The sequence below is a fragment of the Lygodium microphyllum genome, chromosome 21 (genome assembly GCF_053477565.2).
Source record: "Lygodium microphyllum isolate KBCC chromosome 21, Lygodium_microphyllum_v1.1.10, whole genome shotgun sequence".
NCBI classification, from domain to species: Eukaryota; Viridiplantae; Streptophyta; class Polypodiopsida; order Schizaeales; family Lygodiaceae; genus Lygodium; species Lygodium microphyllum.
The window spans coordinates 134,172,083-134,193,972 of record NC_141155.1 but is presented as its reverse complement, the minus strand read 5'-3'; the positions used below and the strand labels follow the sequence as shown (position 1 = coordinate 134,193,972).

General features: G+C 43.5%; 1 protein-coding gene across 1 annotated transcript in view; it reads right to left on the bottom strand.

Moving 5' to 3' along the window:
* LOC148018591 (endonuclease III homolog 1, chloroplastic-like) overlaps nt 1-21,890 on the bottom strand; it is a 52,766-nt gene that overhangs the window by 1,997 nt on the left and 28,879 nt on the right. Inside the window, exons 3-8 of the mRNA XM_087661247.1 lie at nt 18,665-18,780; nt 18,502-18,568; nt 16,307-16,398; nt 16,047-16,184; nt 15,773-15,886; nt 15,343-15,426 (exon numbers count right to left, since the gene is read on the bottom strand). Of these exons, the coding sequence (XP_087517373.1) occupies nt 15,343-15,426; nt 15,773-15,886; nt 16,047-16,184; nt 16,307-16,398; nt 18,502-18,568; nt 18,665-18,780 (611 nt within the window). The remainder of the gene's footprint in view (nt 1-15,342; nt 15,427-15,772; nt 15,887-16,046; nt 16,185-16,306; nt 16,399-18,501; nt 18,569-18,664; nt 18,781-21,890) is intronic.

The window sequence follows — 21,890 nt, the reverse complement described above, 5'->3', positions numbered from 1 at the left end:
ATCGATACAAGTTTTTGAGTATTGATAGGGGAAATTCTAGACGCAGAAGAACACAAACACATACATCTGCAGCATTACCTTCTCTTTCAAAATGCATGCTAATGTTGAGTTAATGCAAGGGCACTTACCCAAGTTTCATTCTCAATTATAGCATTTCTCCCTTCCATTTAATCGTTGGAGTCATCTTATCAACCAATAATGCAGTGAAAGATCTAACTCGATGTATCAATCTTAATCCTACACTCCAAGAGTCCTCCATTAGGAAGTGTACTCGCTAAGTTTGCAACCATTGGCTTACCCAAGTAAGATAATCATCATATCAATCTATTTTTTTAACAAGATGCATGCCTCCCATTTACTTCAATTTGACACTGAAATTATCTTGTTGCCCACATTGGCAACCTTCTATGAGTTCAAAGGTCAAGTATTTCCATGTATTCAGCTGCATGATCAAGTTGACAATAAGATCTCTTCTTTGTAGAAAGGGCCTCTGGTTTCTACTTCTTCAAGGGGGGAATCAAGAAGTGGCAAGAACTCTATAGATTAGAAGGCCAGCCCTAAAAATTAATTGCCCTTCCTCAAACAAAATAGAAAATACTAGAATCATAGCAAATCTCTATGCATGTCAAACAATGCCTTGCAGTAGCAAACATGACCATCTTGTCAAAAATGCCTCTAAGCAAACATGACCATGGATTCCCTACCTTCAGCAAAACTATCAAAAGGGCCCCTCATGTGAACTTGGACTAGGAGCAAATCCCACTCTCTATCAAGGAACAACCCATCATGAGCCTGCAAGTCAATCCTAGCTCCAAGATTTGAAAACCTACTAGACTTAAGTCGATGTGGCAAGGAAGTCCATCTGGATTCTTGTCAGAGTGCAGCGATGCGGAAGCGTAGGACAAAGACTTAGAGAGAGTGAACACAGAGAGGAGAGAGAGAGAGAGAGAGAGAGAGAAAAGGAGATAGTGTAACGTAAAAAATCTGCAGTGTAGAATGCTGTATAGGAGTGCAAAAATAAACACGGGTGCAGAGAAAATATCTGCGTGCGCCTCCGCCTTGAGAACCTCGATCTCCATCAGTCCGTGGACTGTCAGTCTCAGCAGACCAACTTTGTCAGATGTCAGATCAGAATATGTCCAAGTGCTGGACCAGTCTGCTATAAATAGCAGAAAATATCACAAAAAATGGGCAGAAAACAGGTCACCTGCAATTAATGCAGCCAACTGCCCAAAAACCTGTCCAACTGCTGCTGTGCCACGTGGCAATTGTCCGACTGTGCTAACATGGCACCTGCGCCCTGTTGACATGGCCAAGGACTGACTCTCTAACACCCCCTCTCAAATCCTGGACAAGGTAGAAGACTGAGGGATCTGGCATGTTGCCTAAGAAGAGACGGGGAAGGGCCCTCGTGAACAAAACTGCAAGATTATCCTCCGTCTTGCAATACTCCACATCAATGGTCCCATCCAGAAGCTTCTCTTGAATGAAGTGATACTGGATCTCAACATGCTTCATCCGGGCATGGAATACAGGATTCCAAACCAAGGCAATGCAACTCTTATTGTCGCATCGCAAAAGAGTAGGACGAGTCTAGGGGCAGCCAAGCTCCTCCAACAATCTCTAAAGCCACACAACCTCACATGTGGGGGAAAACACGGCCCGATACTCCGCCTCAATAGAAAAAAGGGCTACCGTGGGCTGCTTCTTGCTACTCCATGAGATAACACCTGTACCCAAGGTAAAACAGTAGCCTGTAGTAGACTCCTGTTGGTCCACATCGCCAACCCAATCCGAGTCGCTCCAACCTGCAAGAACAAGATCGGAAGCATATGAACCTACGGGATACGAAATCCCTAAGGCTGAGGTCCCCCTCAAATAGCGAAGAATCCTCAGGGCAGACTGCCAATGCACCTGTTTGGGTTCACTCATGAACCCCACCAAAAGACCCACAGCAAAACAAAGATCAACAAAAGTGTTGAGTAGCCAAATCAAGGATCCAATCAACTGACAGTAGCAAGAAGCATCTGTCAAGGGAGAATCTGTGGGTGAAGTGGCCTTCCACTTCGGATCCATAGGAATAGAAATGGTCCGCCCATCTCAAAAGTCACCAAGAGCTCCTGAACGTATCTATGCTGAGAGATGAAAGTTCCCCTTTGAGACTGATAAATCCGTGACCCAAGAAGAAATGAAGAAGCCCCAAATCCGTCATCTCAAACGTCTTCTCTAAAGCTGTCTTGGTCTCTTGGACCTGCTATGCATGATCCCCTGTCAGAATCAAATCATCAACATACAACATAAACAACACACGACCAGTCAAGGAAGTGTGCACATAAAGCTACGGATCGGCCTTGGAGCGCCAATATCCCAACTTTGACTGAAGAAACGAGTTAATCTGTTCGTTCCAGGCAAGCAGAGCCTGCTTGAGACCATACAAGGCCTTCTTCAACCTGTAAAATTTCCCATCCAAGGATCCAAAGCTAGAAGGCTGCACTACATAGATCTTCTCTTGCAAATCACCATTGAGAAAGGCCGACTTCACATCCAACTGATAGACAGGCCATCTCCTATGGCCAACCAAGGCAAGAACGGCTCGAATAGTCGCCATACGAGCAATGGGGCAAAAGTATCATGGAAGTCGATGCCGGGGCGCCAAAACCTTTAGCAACAACAAGGCGAGCCTTGTGCTTGTCCAAAGAACCATCGCTAAGGTGCTTGGTCTTGAAGACCCACTTGACGCCAATCACCTTCTTGTGAGAGGGATGAGGCACAAGAGACCAAGTGCCATTCTTCTCAATAGCCTCCAGCTCGGCTTCCATAGCCGTCCGCCAATGGTTAGACTGCAAAGCTTCCTTCACTAAAGTGGGCTCTCGATCCTGCATAACACGTGTCATCAAACAAGAGTTAGAGCAAACAAGCTATGTAGAATGTGTCTGGGTCCTCCGTGACCTCCACGGTCCATCCTGTGGTTTCCACTCCTCAAGGACCCCCTCGATCCTTGAATCTCGAAGTGTATCACGTGCCCAACGTGGAGGAGCCTGGACCTCTCCCCATCGCTCTCCATCTGTTAAAGACTCGGGAACATCCACCGGCCGCAGCTCCACTGGGGTGGCCAGTGGAAGAGAAGACTCTGAATCAAAAAAAGAATCTCCATCAAGGGGCTTTGGCTCCAAACGAACTGTCTCGGGAGCCCCCAACTCTCCCAAGGATCTCCAAGGACAGGGTGCTCCTCACTCCTCTCTGTGGCCAAAACTTCCACGAACCGTACATCTCGGGGGCACTCGCACCAGCTCCCTCTCTCCAATAGGACTTGCACTAGAATCTACAAGTGATGAAAAGTGACTGTGGAGGAGGGAGCCGTACAAATAGGCAAAAGATAATGCAAATAATGCATCAAGTCAACAAGTAATAAATGCTGGTCAACAAGCCATAAATGGAATAAATCACCATAATAATGACAATAAAACCTAAAATAAACAATAATGCCCAGCCTACTACTACACATGTCCAAACTCACTCATTAGTTGACTAGATTGCTAACAACACCTAGACACTCCATTGTGGCACCACGGGTCCAATGTCTTGATTTCATTAGAGTGACCTCTTGGGCAACTCAAAAGAAAATATCCATGGCCTTTGCAACCTAGCAGCCTCCTAGCACTCTTATGCGACACCCTTAGCCTGATGCTTGGGTCCCTTTTGGGTCACGACTCAAAGCATTATTTCCACTCTCTTTGATCACCCTTTTGTGTTAGGGATCAGGTCATAGCCTGATCAGGGGCAGCAGGCTGGTGCAGTCGGACTGCCACGTGGCAGTCCGACCTGCAGCAGCCAGTCGGCTGCATGCAGCCGCCTGGCCATTTCTGGCGCCCTATTTCCCCCAGTTTTTCAGCTATTTATATCCGACACTTTCAGCAGTCTGGTACACTTCTCTGCTCGCAGATTTCAGACAGCAGACAGTGCAAACTGCAGCGGACTTCGAGGTGAACAGCAGGTTGCATCGTCGAGGTGGAGACACGCAGTCCAGCGCACTGCGCCCGTGTATATATCTGCATATCTTTGTATTCAGCATTCTTTATACAGCAGATCTTCATCATCCACTGTCTCTTTCTCTCTCTTCTCTCTCTGCGTTCTCTCTCTCTCAGTCCTACGCTTCCGCACCGCTGCACTCTGACATGGTATCAGAGCAGTGTTTGAGGGTTGACTGAGCGCAGAATCAACCTGAAGAGGAGTTTCCATCGCGACACAAATTTGTGTTTTTTGCGTTTAAGGGCAGACAGGAGGGCTGCGCCTTGGAACAAGGCTGAAACGAGTGTGGGCGCACAGGAAAGGAGTACAGGTGGTGGATTTGCTGCTGTTTACTGCTGTTTGACACGGAGGAAGTTTGAGTTTTCAGCCTACAAGTGCAGGTTTTGCTTTTTCATCGCCTCCGGCAGGTGAAGAAGCTTCAAGACGCGGAAGAGCCTTAGCAGGCTGAGTTTTCCCGGTCAGAGGGGGCTGCTTTTGCAAAGGCATTGCAGGTGAAGATGTCTACAGAGATTGACTTGGAGTTCCAGGCGATTATGGACCGGAAGGTGCCTGTCTTACCGGCTCTTCCTACAGATCAGAAGCTCGACGGCAACAACTACCGCATTTGGCGCGTCATGATGTTGGCCATACTAGAGTCCTATGATTTGGCGGAGTTGGTACAGGAGGAGATTGACCGGCCCTCGGTAAGAGATGAGTCCAAACTCTCTTCCGATGCTCGTGTGGAGTTGGCCAAGGCGCAGTCTCATTGGGACAAACTGAATGCCAGGATTCGATTCTTTCTTTTTCTATCATGCACTACAGCCGTGATCGCTCACATCAAGCACTTGACGGTGGCTCGGGAGATATGGCTGGAGCTTGATCAGATGTACAATCGGATGACCCTAATGAAGCAGGTTTCTTTGGAGGTACAGATGCGGACCTTGTCCGTAAATAAGTCTTCTTCGCTATGGGAGCACATTAACAAGCTAAGGCAGCTTCAGATGCAGGTTCAAAATGCGGGGAAGCCGATTTCCTCCGAAGACATGGCGATCACATTATTGTCCCAGTTACCGCCATAATTCGGTACATTTTACTCTGCCCTTATTGCTTCGAGGCGAGAGTCTACTCTTCGGTGGGAAGAGTTGGTTCCTATGGTCTTGGACCAAGAGAAACAGTTAAAGGGACAGAATGCTTCCAAGTCGGAGGCGCTGACAGGTCAAGCCTCTCAGAAGAAGGGGAAGGACCAAAAGAAGAAGAAGGGGGATAACAAGTCCAAGAAGGACAAGGAGAAGGACAAGGACAAAGATTCCACATGCCATATTTGTGGAAAGACTGGCCATTGGAAGAAGGATTGCCCTGACAAAGACACGAAGGACACCAAGAAAAAGGACATCAAGGATTCTGGAGCGGTGGCTGCACCCTCATCAGCTGCATTTCTTCATCTAGCTGTCATTGAGGACACTTCACCGAATGCTTCTGATGCTGTGATGACAGCTCCCCAAGCTCGAGAGTGGATTGTTGATAGTGGTGCCTCACGGCACATGACTCCTTCATCAGATGGTGTTGCCCAGCTGCGACCCTCGCGTGGGCAGATTCTCATTGGGAACAACTCTTCAGTTTCTATTGCAGGTCGGGGTAAGATGCAACTTATTCCGGATGAACAAGGTGGTACCCATACCTCAGAGGTTTTGAATGTACCAGGATTAAGGTACCATCTCCTTTCAGTTCATAAGATTTGCTCTCTTGGCCTTTTGGTGGAGTTTGACAGTTCTACGGTGCGAGTCCTTGATCGTGGATCGAGGAAGGTTCTCTCATCCGGATATGAGGAGAACGGCATTTACAAACTGAAGTCTTCCACCGCCCTCTCTACTCTTCTTCTTACCTCTCAGTCACAGTCAGAGTTATGGCATGCTCGGTTTGGTCACCTGAACTATGACTATCTTCGGAGGGCGTCACGTGGACAGCTTGTTCGAGGATTGCCGGATATAGTGGTGAGCCAGCAGTCATGTGTCTCCTGCATTCGGGGGAAACAGCATAGGGATGCCATTCCCCATACAGCTTCGCGGCGGTCTACTTCACCGATGGAGCTAGTATCTACGGATCTATGTGGCCCTATGAGGAATGAGTCCCTGCGTGGGAGCTCGTACTTCATGCTAATCGTGGATGACTACAGCAGGATGACATGGGCCTACTTTTTGGCATTAAAGTCAGAAGCTTTCTCGCACTTCAAGGATTGGCTTCTCTTTGAGGAGAACCGATCGGGCCGGAAGTTGAAGACCTTGCGATCCGACAAGGGAGGTGAATTTGTTTCTAATGAGCTTGCTCGGTTTTGTGCAGATAGAGGAATTCACCAGGCGTTTGCCAATACCAATACCCCTCAAGAAAATGGTATTCTTGAACGGAAGAACTGCAGTGTGATCGAGATGGCGCGCACCATGATGGTGCACCAACAGACCCCTCAGGTTCTGTGGGCCGAGGCTGTGGCTACTGCAGTCCATATCCTTAATCGATCCCCTACTTCGGCCGTGGAAGGGATGACCCCATTTGAGGCTTATTTTGGGACGAAGCCAAATGTTTCTTACTTTTGGGTCTTTGGGTGTGATACCTATGTTCACATTCCCAAGGCTCACCGTGATAAATTTGAAGCAACTTCCCGAAAACAGGTATTTGTTGGCTACAGCTCCCAGTCCCAAGGCTACCGACTGTATGATCCCGTCAAGCGGGATGTGTACACTAGCCGTGATGTGCGGTTTGTGGAGGTTCCGGCTACTACAACGGGTGAGGAGCATCCCGTTCTTGGAGATCCAGGGGAGAGTTGGGCTCCTACAGTTCCCCTGGAGCCCGTGCCTTTTGATTATGATTCTGTTTCTGACACAGAGTCTACTGTTCCACCGGACACCTCTGAGGCGTTACCACCGGTGGATATTCCAGAGTCTTCTGCTGATGGAGAACGACGAGGGGAGGTTCGGCCTCCTCCTCGCTGGGCCCGTGACACACTCCGTGATTCAGGGATTGAGGGGGTTCCTAAGGAGTGGGGACCGCAGGATGGTCCGCGGCGGTCACAGAGGCACCAGGCCCATTCTACGGAGCTTGTGTTGCTCCAACTATTGTTTGATGACTCGTGTTATGCAGGATCGAGAGCCCACCTCCGTGAAGGAGGCTTTACAGTCCACCCCATGGAAGAAAGCTATGGAAGCCGAGTTGGAGGCTATTGAGAGGAATGGCACTTGGTCACTCGTGCCCCGTCCCCCGAAGAAGAAGGTGATTGGAGTTAAGTGGGTCTTCAAGACCAAATACCTCAGCGATGGTACTTTGGATAAGCACAAGGCTCGCCTTGTTGCTAAAGGTTTTGCACAGCGCCCAGGTATTGACTGTCATGCTACTTTTGCCCCCACAGCTCGTATGGCAACCATTAGAGCTATTCTTGCTTTGGCTGGCCATAGGAGATGGCCTGTTTATCAGTTGGATGTGAAGTCGGCCTTCCTCAATGGTGATTTGAAGGAGGAGATCTATGTTGAGCAACCTCCTGGCTTTGGATCTTCCAATGGGAAAGTCTACCGGTTGAAGAAGGCCTTGTATGGCCTCAAGCAAGCTCCGCGTACATGGAACGAGAAGATTGATTCGTTCCTCCAATCTCAGTTTGGTTTATCGGCGGTCCAAGGCCGATCCGCAGCTGTATGTTCACACTTCCGAGGATGGTTGTGTGTTGTTTGTCTTATATGTTGATGATTTGATTGTCACAGGTGATGATGCACAGCAGGTCCAAGAGACGAAGTCAGCTTTACATCGGACGTTCGAGATGACGGACTTGGGTCTACTCCATGTCTTTTTGGGCCATGAGATTTATTAGTCTCAAAGGGGGATCTTTATCTCTCAACAGAGATATGTACAGGAGCTCTTGGTGTCTTTTGAGATGGAGGATTGTCGGGCCCTATCTACTCCTATGGATCCGAATTGGAAGGCCACTTCCCATTCAGCTTCTCCTTTGGCAGATGCGTCCCGCTATCGACAGTTGATTGGGTCTTTGATTTGGCTTCTCAACACTAGGGTTGATCTATGTTTTGCTATTGGGCTCTTGGCAGGGTTCATGAGTGAACCTAAGACAGTGCATTGGCAGGCTGCTCAGAGGATACTTCGGTATTTGAGGGGGACGTCTGATTTAGGGATTCATTACCCCGCAGGGACAGATGGGTCAGATCTTGTACTTGCAAGTTGGAGCGACTCGGATTGGGCCGGTGACGTGGACCACAGGCGGTCTACTTCAGGTTACTGTTTTACTTTGGGTGCAAGTGTTATTTCATGGAGTAGCAAGAAGCAGCCCACGGTAGCCCTTTCGTCTACTGAGGCAGAGTATCGGGCCGCGTCTTCCACCATAATAATATCTCAAAGTTAAATTTGGCTAAATAATTGACCCATTGAATTTTCTTCTCAAAAATCTTTGGTTGGTTGAGAAAATATCTCAAACTCTAATGGTCTGTCTCAATGATAAATTCTCCACCTAAAAGATAGTGTCTCCAATCTTTTAAAGCATGAATGATGGCCATCAACTATTGAGCTAAAATAAGCATTACATGTTGAATCAACATCTTAAAACAATCCCAAAAATGCTTAATTAATAAAAATCCTAAAATACAATGTGGTTCAAGAGAGTTTAAAACGGTGTGTGATACAAAATCCTAAAACTTACTATATATAGACAAGCTGCCCTCCATTCAACCTAATGTCGTTTTAGTAGGTTTCAAGCCCTCTAGCTTTGTTGCCTATATCCCATTCACAGAGGACATCTTAGCCGAGGCTGCCCATTGCTGTCTACATCAATTTGGTGCTTGTTTCCAGCCTCCTAAAGGCCCAGCAATCCCAACTATCGCCATCAATTCACTATCTGCGTTTATTGTGCATGTTGTTGCCACATCATTTCTTGCATACGTTTACTGTGCAAACTATTGCCACATCATCAGCTGAATCTACATTGGCAATTTTATTTTTCTTTAGCTTGCCCAACACAAATCCAACATCACTATTTGTTGCATTTGCTACTATCTGACACTCGAAGATTGCCTTGTTGCATTTTGAGATCTATCAAGAGTACGACATACTCTCCTACTCATTACCTTTTCCTCGATCCTCGAGACCAAGGTTATCACGTCCGATGGCGTCCGATTAGTACCATCCAATACTAGTATGGTACTAATTGGACTAATAAATCTTTGACCTATGTCTGATGAAAAAGAAAATACACATAATTTAAAGTCTATACTTATTGTTTGAACTTAAAACATAAACTTAGAGATTCAAGTCAAAAGTAAGTTCAAAAGAGAGTTGAAACAAGACTCAAGACCCAAGAGTATATTATGATTCATGACTCATGATTCATGAATAATGAAACCAACAACTTTATTATGAGCCAAATTGGCAATCTCATACAAAAAGATATATAAAAATGGATTGAGATTAAAGCCATGGCTCAATTCGAATCAAGATATATGATCAAATGACAAATCCCTCAGCTCTAAGTCCTCATATCACTCTTGGTATAGGAGCTAGAAATATCCTTGTCATTGCTTGAGGAGCCATCATCTCCTTAACAAAATTACCCTTACTATGGCATTGCCCTCTTCATCATACTTGGACTCTCTAAGCTCTATATGAGAGATAGTGATAGGCATATCCTTATGGGCCAAACTAGGAGTACTTGTCGAGGCACTCCCATGTCTCATGTAGCATCTAAGGGCCCCACGAGCATCATGGGCAACTGAGGTGGATATACTAAAGTAAAAGCTCCACCACTAGCAGTGCGAGGGGAAACAACACGAGCTCAACATGCACGAGTGCAAGAGACTTGCTAGTCTATCTCCTCGATCTCCAAACAAAGCTCCCTAAATATTTGCTTATCCTCCAAGTTCCTCTCACCTATACATTTAAAGAATGAAAAACTTAGATTAAATAAATGAAACATCTCTAAATATATTACATAATTTATGAATAAAGTTATGAACCAAAAAGTATAAAAATATGGTATACTTGTCTTGTCACAAACATCTCATACATATTATGTAGCATGCATAAATTGAAGCAGCAATAAAATCAGTTGCTCCAATTGCTGCATACTAAGCTTATTACAAATTTTGGTGTGTATAAGGGAATAGATGAATCAATTCCTCTCACATGCGCCCGACCAAAATCCTAAACCATGCGAAGAGAAAATAATTTAAACTTTAAACTTGCGAGTTGTAAATAGAATCAAACGAAAAAAAAACAAAAACCAAAAAAAAAAAAGATTTTCAAACATATCCAAAAATGCTTAATGCCACTCTTTGGAGATGGGACAATTGGTAGCTAAATCATTCCCACCAAAAAAGAGGCTTCACCAACAATTCCTACTTGCAACAAATGGTAGATGCAAAAGCAATGCTCCTTTGATCACTATAATTTATGAGCTCTCGAAGGAACACACTATGGTCCTCTTCCACCAAAGCCTTTGGAAGCAAGACATCGAGGTCGTAGCAAGAACATTGTCATCCATAAAGAGAGAGGCCTTTTTGAATACGGGATACAAGAGTACCGTGAACCCATGGATGGATCGCTTTATCCACTCGCATCTCTTCTTTGTTAAAAAGAGAATATAATCTCTTTTAGGGGTGGTATCCAACATGCCACTATATAGGAGTATGAAGATAGAGCTTTAGAGGTGAAAAAGAAGAAAGTAAGACAATGTAAATTATAAATTCTAAAATTAAAAAGAAACAAATTATTTTTAAAAATAAAAAATAAAAAGAATTCTACGAAAAAAATGCCTCCCCATCCAAGATGGTCAATAGTTGTATCTCCTCTATTGCATCCACCAATAAGATAATAGAGGAGGCTAATAGTAGCCCCCTTCATGTCCATCATGAGAAGCACCTTGTAGATGGGATTGACGGCAATGGTAATGCCTCTCACATATATCCAAAATTTCCCCTTTAAGCAAAGTTGTTAAACGCCCTTTGCTTCCACTTGGCTTGATGTGGACTCTCCTTTAAGCCACTCCTTAAATTCATCCAACACGACCGTTTCTTGGAGCTTTTTGTGAACGTCATAAAGATACTCAAGGAGAAGCTGCATGGTCGCAAACCAAGTCTTCAAAGGCTTCTTCAACTCCAAGTCCGAGTATCAATGATAAATCACAAGAACTCGAATGAAGCCAATGATTGTGTAAGCGTCGTTGACAATCCTTGCCACCCACTTCAACTTGCCTATATCTTTCATAAGAAGATCTAGGCAATGTGTGGCGCATGGTGTCCATACTATGGACGGAAACTCGGCCTCGAGTTTCCATTCCATAGATGCAACAATTTGAGACCGCGTTGATCTTCCAAATATTCACTTGCCATCAAATCACATTTGTGAAGATTGTTTACTTGGTAAGATGCATTAATTCTCCTTTCCTAAGAATTCTCACGTTCATTCGCCATCTATTTTGGATCTTCTTCACAATGATATTTGTAATCCTATGCAAACCAAATCCATTGGTGGATTTTTATATTTTGTCACATTCATAGATAACAAATTCCAATTTACATGGATATATGGGCTGAAATCCAAGTCTGAAGTCTTCTCTTACTACAAGACTTTTGTTGCTATGTTAAAAACCAAAGTGCCTTTCGCATTCGGACCCTTCACACTAACACGGGGAGTGAATATCTTTCCAAATAGTTTTCAGAGTATCTTGTATCTCAAGGAATTCATCATCAATGCACCATTCCTTACTCCCCAAAGTTGAAGAGTAAGAACTTACCTAATTTCTTTTGGTTCAATGCTACAGCAAGATGGCCTACAAGGGAGTCTTGGCTTCCTAGAAGGTAAAGCAAGGTGGTGGAAAGAACGACACAAAGACTAAGACGAGTAGTGAGGAGCATAGTAACACCCCTCTAGGATTGAAACCGGGTTGGCAAAATGTCCCCTAAAAGAATAGATACTATCAGCATTGCCAAAAGACCGGCCATTTTGACAACGAGTGTGGCTCAAAAGCCAAGGGCAATCGGGCCAAGTCTAGGGTTTCTTCCCTACCTTGGAACTCAAGCACATCAAGCAAGGTACTTCAACCCCACCTCTACACCCTAGAGGGGGTCATCCTCCTCAATAAGGTAGATCCACACAATCACATGGCGGTTGAACCATCCACCCCCGCTTCACTAGAGGGATTGTCCAATTGGTTCACCCATGCCACTACTATGGACTTTAATCCTCAAGCATTTCTTATCTCCCGTGAGGATAGACTTTATGAGTCCCCATCCAATTTTGAGTTACCCTCTATATCGAGCGTGCAACCAAACATAGTCGAGCCCACTTTCCCAAGAGATCGTTTAATCCAACAAATAGTGGAGCCTTCTTCCGATTCAAATGTCGACAGCATTGACAATAGACCTATCCCACCTCCCACCTATATATCTATTGATTCTTGTAGGGCATGCTCTAGCCTAGCTTCTCTCTTGCACTGCACATTCCTCCTCTTACTTTCCTACATATTTAGCATGCCTACCTTTTGGTAGTCAAACCGTCTCCAAAGCCAACCCATTGCACTCACGAGCAATTTTTCATTGAAGTTGAAGCATGCATGTTTTATGGTCTTATGAGGCATTTTTTGCTCCTAACTTGTCTTTTGCAAGTTACCACTAGCCCTTACTGGACCTACCGCTTACTTAGAGTATAGACTAGGATCATTCAATACTTCTTGGTTGCCCTTCCTTGATGAGGCTTTACACTCTAGACTAGAAGGAGTCTCTTTCTCTCGAGCCTAAGTTCTTGCCTTCCTTGAGGCACCCTTGGAGGCCATATTTCGCAAGTTTTCAGCTAGATATGCACTTTACTTTTCTTCCTTGGATGCTTCTCATTTCTCCCATTGATATCAACATACTGGAAAGAGAGAGGGTGCTTACTTCTCATTCCACTGTCTGACTGTGAGAGGGGGCAGTCTTCTACTCTTGGTGTCTACAAGATTTTGATTGCTTCAAAGATATTATTTTTATATTTTGTATTAATACCTGAATCATCAAGATAAATATGATTGTAAAAGGGTGCTTGGGCAAGTGAACGATTTCCCTATGAGGGCTTCGTCCAAGTGGCACCGTTGCATAGCATTTTGCATGAGCACTTCTATGCACATTTATCATTTTTTCAGTCAAAGAGTGGTCGCCTTTGGATCCACCATATTCACGGTAGCTCCCATGGCAATGTCCTAGGACAATCATTTTGATTTTCTTGCCACATATCCCCCATAGTTTCCTTCTTCATCCGCACCCATGGGTAGTCAAGATAGCTTGTCCGTTTTGTGATGTGTTGGATCTAACCATCCCTTTTATTCTCCCTTGGGACACAAATTAATCAATAGGATGAGAACTTTGATTTAAAACACTCCAAAAGAAACGAAAACTTCAATGTGGTTCCATCCACCTTTGCAAGTCTTGATAAGCCACTAAACGGCTAACAAGTACTCTCTATCCGATACCTTAGCCTCTTTGGGATAATCACTTGCGCTCCCTTGGTAAGATAATCATTGCCACTATAGTCTTGGTAGGTCACTTGGCAGCCAAGAAGCACCCTTTGCGGGATGCCCTAGTTGCTTTGGGGTTTTGCTGATTTGGCCATCACCTGCACTGCCACATGTCACCCATATCTGCATTTTGTTGTTCTAGCCTATCGCCCAACTGGCACATCATCATTTGATCAGCGTTTTGCTGATTCTAACCCCGACTGCTCCATCAAACACTCATCCAACCTCTTCTAAGCTACATTTTCTGCTGCTAGACATCTCTCGAGGCCATCTACTGTGTTTCAAGATAGATCAAAGTACGACACACTCTCTTGCTCATACTCTCTGCCTCAATCCTTAGGACACGAGAGTTTGAGAATAAGTATTTCACCTTTGCATAGTGTGTTTGTTGCATTGAGCATCATAAATATTCAGCATTCATTACTCGTTCATTATTTTCTTCAATGTTCATTGTCTCTAAGTTAGCCTAACCCTAAGTGTGTTCTTTATCAATATGTGCTTCGTCATACGATAGTGTTTGTTATTTGTAGACACGTATTCCTTTACAGCTCAGCTAGTACCTCTACATCTATGACAGCTCCATTGGCTTCTCACCATTATGATGATAATGATGTCTGCTCCTTCTCTACTAGTAGTAGTAATAGTATTGTTGGTATCCTAGAGGAGGTAGAGGATGCCTTTAGATGATGCATAGGATGATGTCTTTAGACAATAGATTGGGATCACTTTGATAGTACTTTCTGGTTCATCGTGATTCATTTCATGGATCATCGGATGATGTATTTACATTATGGACATGATCATTCATTCAGTGTTCACTATTGAGAGCTTTGCCTATTCCAATGGGATTCTAGTTACTATGTACTCATGAGACTTGACAATCTTAACTCAAGACTTATACTCAAAAAGAGCCTAAATGGCATCATGGCAGCCCCATAATGAAAGTTCTTGAAACTCATGCATTGTGGTCTTCCTATCTTTGGTAGTCTAGGCTTGTCAAATCCACTATAAAGTTACATGTATAGTGTACACTATTTAGGAATTGAACTTTTTTGTGTAAAGGTCAAAGTTACAAATGGTATTACCCCTTAATATATGTGTAATGTAAAAGTATTTTTAAAAACCAATATAAATTTCGAGTGCCCATTTGCCATTTTGTTTACAGTCGAAACTCCTTTTGCAACTCCGAAATGCTTTTCAATTTCCCGGTCTCAGAAACTCCTTACGACTATGGTTCGCACACTCTCAACGTTTACTCTGCAAACCCTAGCATATCTTCACACACACCATCTATGGATATTGATTTGGCCAATCTAAAGATATAAGATAGTCACAAACCTGTTAAAAAGGGCAGTTTGGAAAAGACAGGTATGAGTTCATAAGTAGCCACAAATAGCCCCATCCACTCACCTATAAAGTTGAATTTATTTATTCTCACTACAGGTTAAATTTTTTTCATTTTGTATGGTTTGAATTTCCCTTCAACTAAACAAGTCATTTTAAGTGTTGGTTTAGCAACAGAATCTAAGAACAGCATTGGATCCTTCTTACATTCAAACAAGACTTACTAGAAGAGGGTTGTTTAGCAGTTTGGAGAAGACATGTATGAGCTCATAAGTAGCTACAAATAGCCCCATCCACTAACCTATAAAGTTGAATTTATTTATTCTCACTATAGGTTAAACTTTTTTCATTTTTTATGGTTAGAATTTCCCTTCAACTAAACAAATCATTTTAAGGGTCAGTTTAGCAACAGAATCTAATACATTAGCATTGAATCCTCCTTACATTCAAACAACACTTACTAGAAGAGGGTTGATTGCAGTCCATTCCTCTCGAGGAAGCCACGTCTCAAGAGCTAGCCTTGTCTCCTCTGGATTCCTTGTTTTCTGCAAAATGGAAGCTAAGAGCTTGTTGGAAAGCTATAATCATGATAAGAGTAAAAGCATGATGCAATGTCTCTGCATATGCACACATATGTCTGGGTCCAGTTTCACAAAAAATATGTGTGTATGCTATTCTTTTTGTAATGTTTGCATGGCTTCCACATTTGGTTTCAGTGTTCCGAAGGCTCAGCTTGTCTGAACCTTACCCACCCATCTTGAGAGGGCATATGTTGATTATTTCAGCATTTCTTTTTCACAAACCCCCCCCCCCCCCCCCACACACACACACAGAGGTGGCATCGGATACAAGAAGAATAGGTGTACACTAAACCCCTGCATTAAAGCTTACTTGCAAAATACCCAAGGAACTGGATTGACCAACCCAGCCAAGGCGGTTTGCTATGCGATGTACATGGGTATCCACACAGATGCCTTGAACATCTTCCCAGGCAACATTCATAATCTGCCACAACAACCATGATAGATATGCATCAAGCAATAGATAGACGGTTTAGAAAGTAGGATAGACAATATGCCAAAACCCGCAAAGTTTAAACAGTTGAAAGTTACTGTACAGTTGTGTTCAAGCTTGAAATTGACTGGAGAACATAAGAAGCACATACTAAATGAGCCATCTTGGGCCCTATGCCAGGCAGAGCAAGAAGATCTTTCAAATTGTTAGGGATGTCTCCATTGAATTTTTCCTGACATGCCACTGCTACCTTCTTTAAATAGCCAGCCTTCCTTGAATAAAAACCAACCTGTTTTGAGGATCAGGAACATTATAGGAATAAACAGGCAAGGATGTCAGGCTCTAATCTCTTTGGGAAACCATTTGGCAACAGAATGTACAAGTAGACCAACTCAATGCCAAATCGTTTACTGGATATATCATTTTGCCAATTGTGTCCTCAGCAGTCTCTGTGATTCCTTTTACTGATAAAATGCCTTGCATCTGAAGCCTTTTTACAGCACCTATTGACAAAAAATTAGCCTCAATAGCTTCACTTTGGCATGCTTCATGCCGACTAATAGACAGATAGTCCCCAACCTCAAACAGAATGAAACTTAGATTGTACAACCAAAAAAATTATCTAAAAACTGTATTCAAATGATCAAAACACTGTCACCCCATGTGATGAAAGCAGCCCCAAGCTCTAGTCATTAAATCAATACGACAAGGACACAAGAGGATTATTTGCATCAAAGTGCCCCACTTCATTGAAAAACTCATGACTGTCTGAACCAGCTGTTACTTTATCATACAATAACTGAGTGAAAAAATAAAAATAAAAAACAATGATTGAGACTGAAACAGTGGGTCATTTTTACTACAGAGGCAGTTTAATGAATCTTGTTCCATGAAAAAACAAGGCATAGGTCTAGGATGCCTATTTCAAGTAATAAACTGCACAAGACACACATTACATACTGCTGGAAAGAAGGCACCTTTCACTGCACACCTGTTTAATCGCATAAAACCAACATGCAAAACATGTTCAAGCTATTAACAATATCATGTGCATTCTTTTATTGGTACTTGCAGCAACTGAAAAATCCACAATAATGTCCTGTAAAATCACCCTCTCACATGTCTGATATTATTGTACATACTTGCAGACATCCCTTCCTTGCTATAAATCATGGGTTACCAAATACCATTCTCCAGCTTCAAGAAGTACGTGAGATGCAGAAAAGGCTGCCTGTTGGTGCTCTGGCACCTTGGGGAACAAAATTCACATATTCGGTCAAATTGGGTTCAGCAAAAGCACAGCAACAGAAAATTGCACTTGGGAATGACTGGAATGGCATCTTCTTTCCATTTCATTTCCCATCCCCAGTACTAGATCTGACACAAAACATCTATCCTTGGATTTTCCTATTTTGTGTTCCTGGTCAGTAAGGCTAAGAAACTCTGATATCATGACAGATATGAACATTGTTGAATAGAACCGAAATCAAAGTGCATAGAGAACAGAACAAAAGAGAAAGATGTTACTCAATAATTCAATATGTGAGGACAAAGGATGCACTATGTAGACTAATGCAAGAGAGCTAATATGAGATATGACTCCAACAAACTATGCTGCATTTCCCACCAGACAACTATGCATTCTCTGCCAAGTTTGCAAATGTGCTGTCCACAAGTCTGCCCTGTTTGAAGCACCACCAGGTTATTTGCTGCAACCCAGGACACACAGCTGTCTTTTGCTGGTGCAAGTTGGATCTTGATTCTGTATTCAGATTGAGATTGCTCCAACTGCCCTTTTGCCTGACATGCACATTTGTTGAAGTTCAGCATAAGACACTTGGCTGCATTTGCCTGCTGCTCAAGCCCCTGTAACAAATAAGGAAGGGATGTGTGCGGTGCACACAAGACCCTGTGCCACCTGCAGGGCAGCATGGCGGGATCCATGCACCAATGACTTCTGCAATATATCTGTGCTTCCCTTGAGCAACCCTGTACACATTACTATATTGAATAGTTCTATGGGCTTCTAAACTATTTAAGCCTTGTTTACCTAGAAGAATGCCTTCTGTAGCACATCAGGCTAAGTTTTAGGCTGGATTTGCCACTCGATATGTGTCTCTCGACTTCCAAAAAGTTCGTCCTCCACTTCAAAGTTCACCTAAATCCTGGACCCAAAATGTTTCCCCATGGATTTTAGGGTTTTTGTCTGTCAATGTTTCAAAAACAAACAAAGAGCAAACCCAGGAAGGCTGAACAAGAGGCATGTGGAAGCAGCTAGCGTGTGGATCTATCACTTCAATGTTACCAGCAAATTTATTATTTGGTGCAGTATATTCTGGTCATGGAGGCCTGCAAAGGTGCAAAAAAATAAGGTGTGCAACTAATTCCTTTGCTGGTGGAATTCAGCCATTAAGTTATATGCCTCTTTAAACTTGAATAGCTGCACTTTCTGCTAAACTCACTGAAGTTTCTCTCAATATTTTACCCTTTTCTTACCTGATATGCACATGTAGAAAACTTAATCATCATTGTGGACCAATTTTAGTATAAATGATTTACTGCTTTCTACTTTCACTTAGTAGACTAACTTGAGAATAAAGACGAACCATGTGTCACCTCGTCTTTTGTTTGACTTGAGAGCAAAGCTGAAACCAAGATTGCAAACCTACGATCCTGCCACACAAGGGGTGAGATTTCCTTCTCATTCTCAATCTAAAATGCTCATATATAAAAAAAGACCAAGCCAGAGGAACATGTTTTGATGGAAACCTTGGCTGGAAGGAAACTGCCAGCTTTCTCACAGCCCATGGAATCCACAGGGGCATCTCCTTGCGCTCTCATTTTCTGTATTGCATTTAAAACCTCTTGCCAACGTGCTGGAACAGCTGATAGAACAAGTAAAGGGTTACCAAGAGTGTGTACAGCCAAATTCTGAACGTGATGTGCAGGACAAATCACCAAGCAATCAAGGTTAAGGTACTATAACATCTCAAAACAAAACTCTATGAAATGCCCTGCAAACACCTGCTATAAATATCATGGTGAGGGAGAATCACTAGCAAAGGCATTCACAAAATTTTAATAGCATGGAAATGAGACTATATTACAGATTTCACTGGATGCAATAACTAGAGTCAGAATTAAGAACCCTAAACCAACAGACATCAAACATTTTACTAAAACAATGCAGAGAAGTACAACAGGGGCACATTCAAGCTTTAGGATACACCAAAAGTACAGCCTAGCTTACTTTATAAAATGTACCATGAATGTGTCATTATAAGGTGCATTTCTGTCTTGTATGTCAAAACGTCTTGAACTACCAAGTAGACATGTCCCATAGACTGTGTACACTGTAGCATCATATCCAATAAGCTGTCAGATCTCATTAGAAAAAATGATTCGCATAGAGAGTGTCTATGTCCCATTAGCCAAACCCTAATTTGGGAGGACCAAGTTCCCTACCACTTAGCCTTAATCTTGTTTTGCAAATTGATGGTACATGTCACTGTGTCCACACCCAGTTTGTGGAGGATATCTCAGTTTGAGCTGCTATCTACTATTACCCATCATCTGGCACTTGCCGTCCAGCCTTCTACATCAGTTGGCGACCTGATTCAGGCTGCTATGTCATCACCCAGTTTGCTGCATTTACGATCACATCAGCCATTGCTGCCTGTGTTTGGGACTTGACTGCTGTCGCCAGCCTACCACATCATCAATTGTATCTGTGTTTGTTGTTTGCTGGTCTCCACCTCATCTGTGGCCTACGTTTACTAGTTTCCAACCGTCACCCTGCTGCCACATCATCATTCCAACCTGCATTTGCTGATTCTGAACTCCAACTGCCCACCTGTCACTAATCTGGCAACATTTAAGCTGCATTTGCTGCTACCACACATTCATGGAGATTGTGTGCTATGTTTCAAGATTAGTCAGAGTATGGCACACTCTCCAACTCATAATCTCCACCCCAATCCTTGAGACACGAGTTCCGGGGACAATATTTCACCTTTGCATAGTGTGTTTGCTGCATTGAGCATCGTACATATATTTATAACCTAGCATTCATTATTCATTCATTATCGTCTTCAATGTTAATTATCTCTAAGTTACCTTGACCCTAATTGTGTTGTTTATCAGTCTATGCTTTGTCCTATGATTGTGCTTGTTATCTGTAGACAAGTATTTCTTTACATGCCTATCTCTTGATGATAATGCAACGTGATGATGAATGCAAAGCACAAAGAACGGGACCAAAGGCTAATGGTAATGGGAGATAGATAATGGTGATTGATGTTTATGGCACTCTAGCTATTAAAATTGACATTGATGGAGTGAGTTGTTTGAGCCTATTGTCCTACCAAAACTTTCCAAGTTTTGGTTTCTAATTTGCATTAAATTTGATTGTCTTTTAAGTTTTTACAGCTGTGCAAGAGCCAAATCAATTGGCCAAGAATTGAGAATTAATTTTTTGCCTATATTTTTTTAGTTTAACACTCTACCATGACCAAAAAAGTGTTAGCAGAGTATTTGTCAGCTCATGTGTGAGTCTGAGCTTGATCTGGGCTGGGCATTTTTTATTAGGTATTTTAGGTATTTTTCTGTTGTGGCATTTTATGCCAGTGGAGCATTTTATGCACCAGTCGGCCAGCATTAAATGCTGTCCGACCAGCATTATTGCTCCCCACTTTTTCAGCCTATTTATACTCAGTGGCTCCTCCTCAGTCAGTCACTTCATCTTCTCCATCTGCAGACTCTGTGGAGAGAGGAGCCAGTGCCAGTGCCCACGCAGCCAGTGACTCACTGTTGTATGCGACTGTCTCGTGTTCAGATATATGGATTCCATTTCCCGTGCATACATCTGAGTTCTCATCTGTATCGTGTTCTTTTCTTTTCTCTTTTTGTCTTGTGTTTCAACAGTTTATTTCAGCACATGTTTATGCTTCCACCGCTGCTCCACTTCTGACATGGTATCAGTTTTCAGGATTTGTGTTTCTGCTGTGTTTTCTTGTTGATTTCAGGACTGTTTTGTACCCCTGCTGATTAGGCGACTGCTGTAGCAGCCAGGCGACTTGTTTTGGGGCTGTTTTCAGTCTGCGTTTTTTGCAGTTTTGCCATCGCCTGCTGCCTCCGCACCCTCTGCTGCCTACGCACCCTCTGCTGCCTGCGTTTTTCATCTGCAGCTGCTGGCGACAGTTTTCTACCTGTTTTTCTCCAGTTTACAGCCTGCGTTTTGCTGATTCAGCGTCTCTCGTGGCTGGGTGACTGTTACTTCAGGCCGTTTTTGCTGTTTTTGGCAGTTTTTGACTGATTTTTTGACTTTCTGCAGCAGATTTTGTCTTCTATTGATCAGCTTTTGGGTTATATTGCATGTGAACTCTCTTTTTCTGTAGTCTGTGCTTGTGTTTTGGCTGTGTTTCCTCTCTAAATTCCATCTCTTCTCTACTTCTCTTCTTCTCCTCTCCATATGGCTCCTCCGTGCACTTCCCCTGATGATAAGTTGCATGAGACATCCTTGAGATTACAGGGGCGGCTTCCGGCACATTATGGAGGTGAGGCTTATGTAGCTTCAGAGAGGGGTAACGGGAAGAAGAAGTCGAAGGCCCAGTGTTACCACTGTGGCAAGAAGGGACATTTGCGGAAGGACTGCAAGAAGTTAGCGGCTTCCAGGAAGGAGGAGCAGAAGACGAAGCGGGATGCTGACTCTACCGATGAGTCCTCTCCTTCATCAGACTCCGACTCCGATCCTCCGACCAAGGTGAAGTCCAAGGCGCGGAAGGGATCCTCTTCTTCGGATCGCGGGAAGGGCTTGGTGGCCCCTTCCTCGGCTGCTTTCTAGTGGTGGTGATGAGGTCATCCCTCACGACTCTCTTGTGCCAGAGAGGGAGTGTGAGCGGGTGTTCAGATGGGGCAGCCGCGCCTCATCTATATTTTTATACAGGTGCACAGGTTCCAAAGAGGGACGTCCCTGACGCATCGACTTCAATCTGGT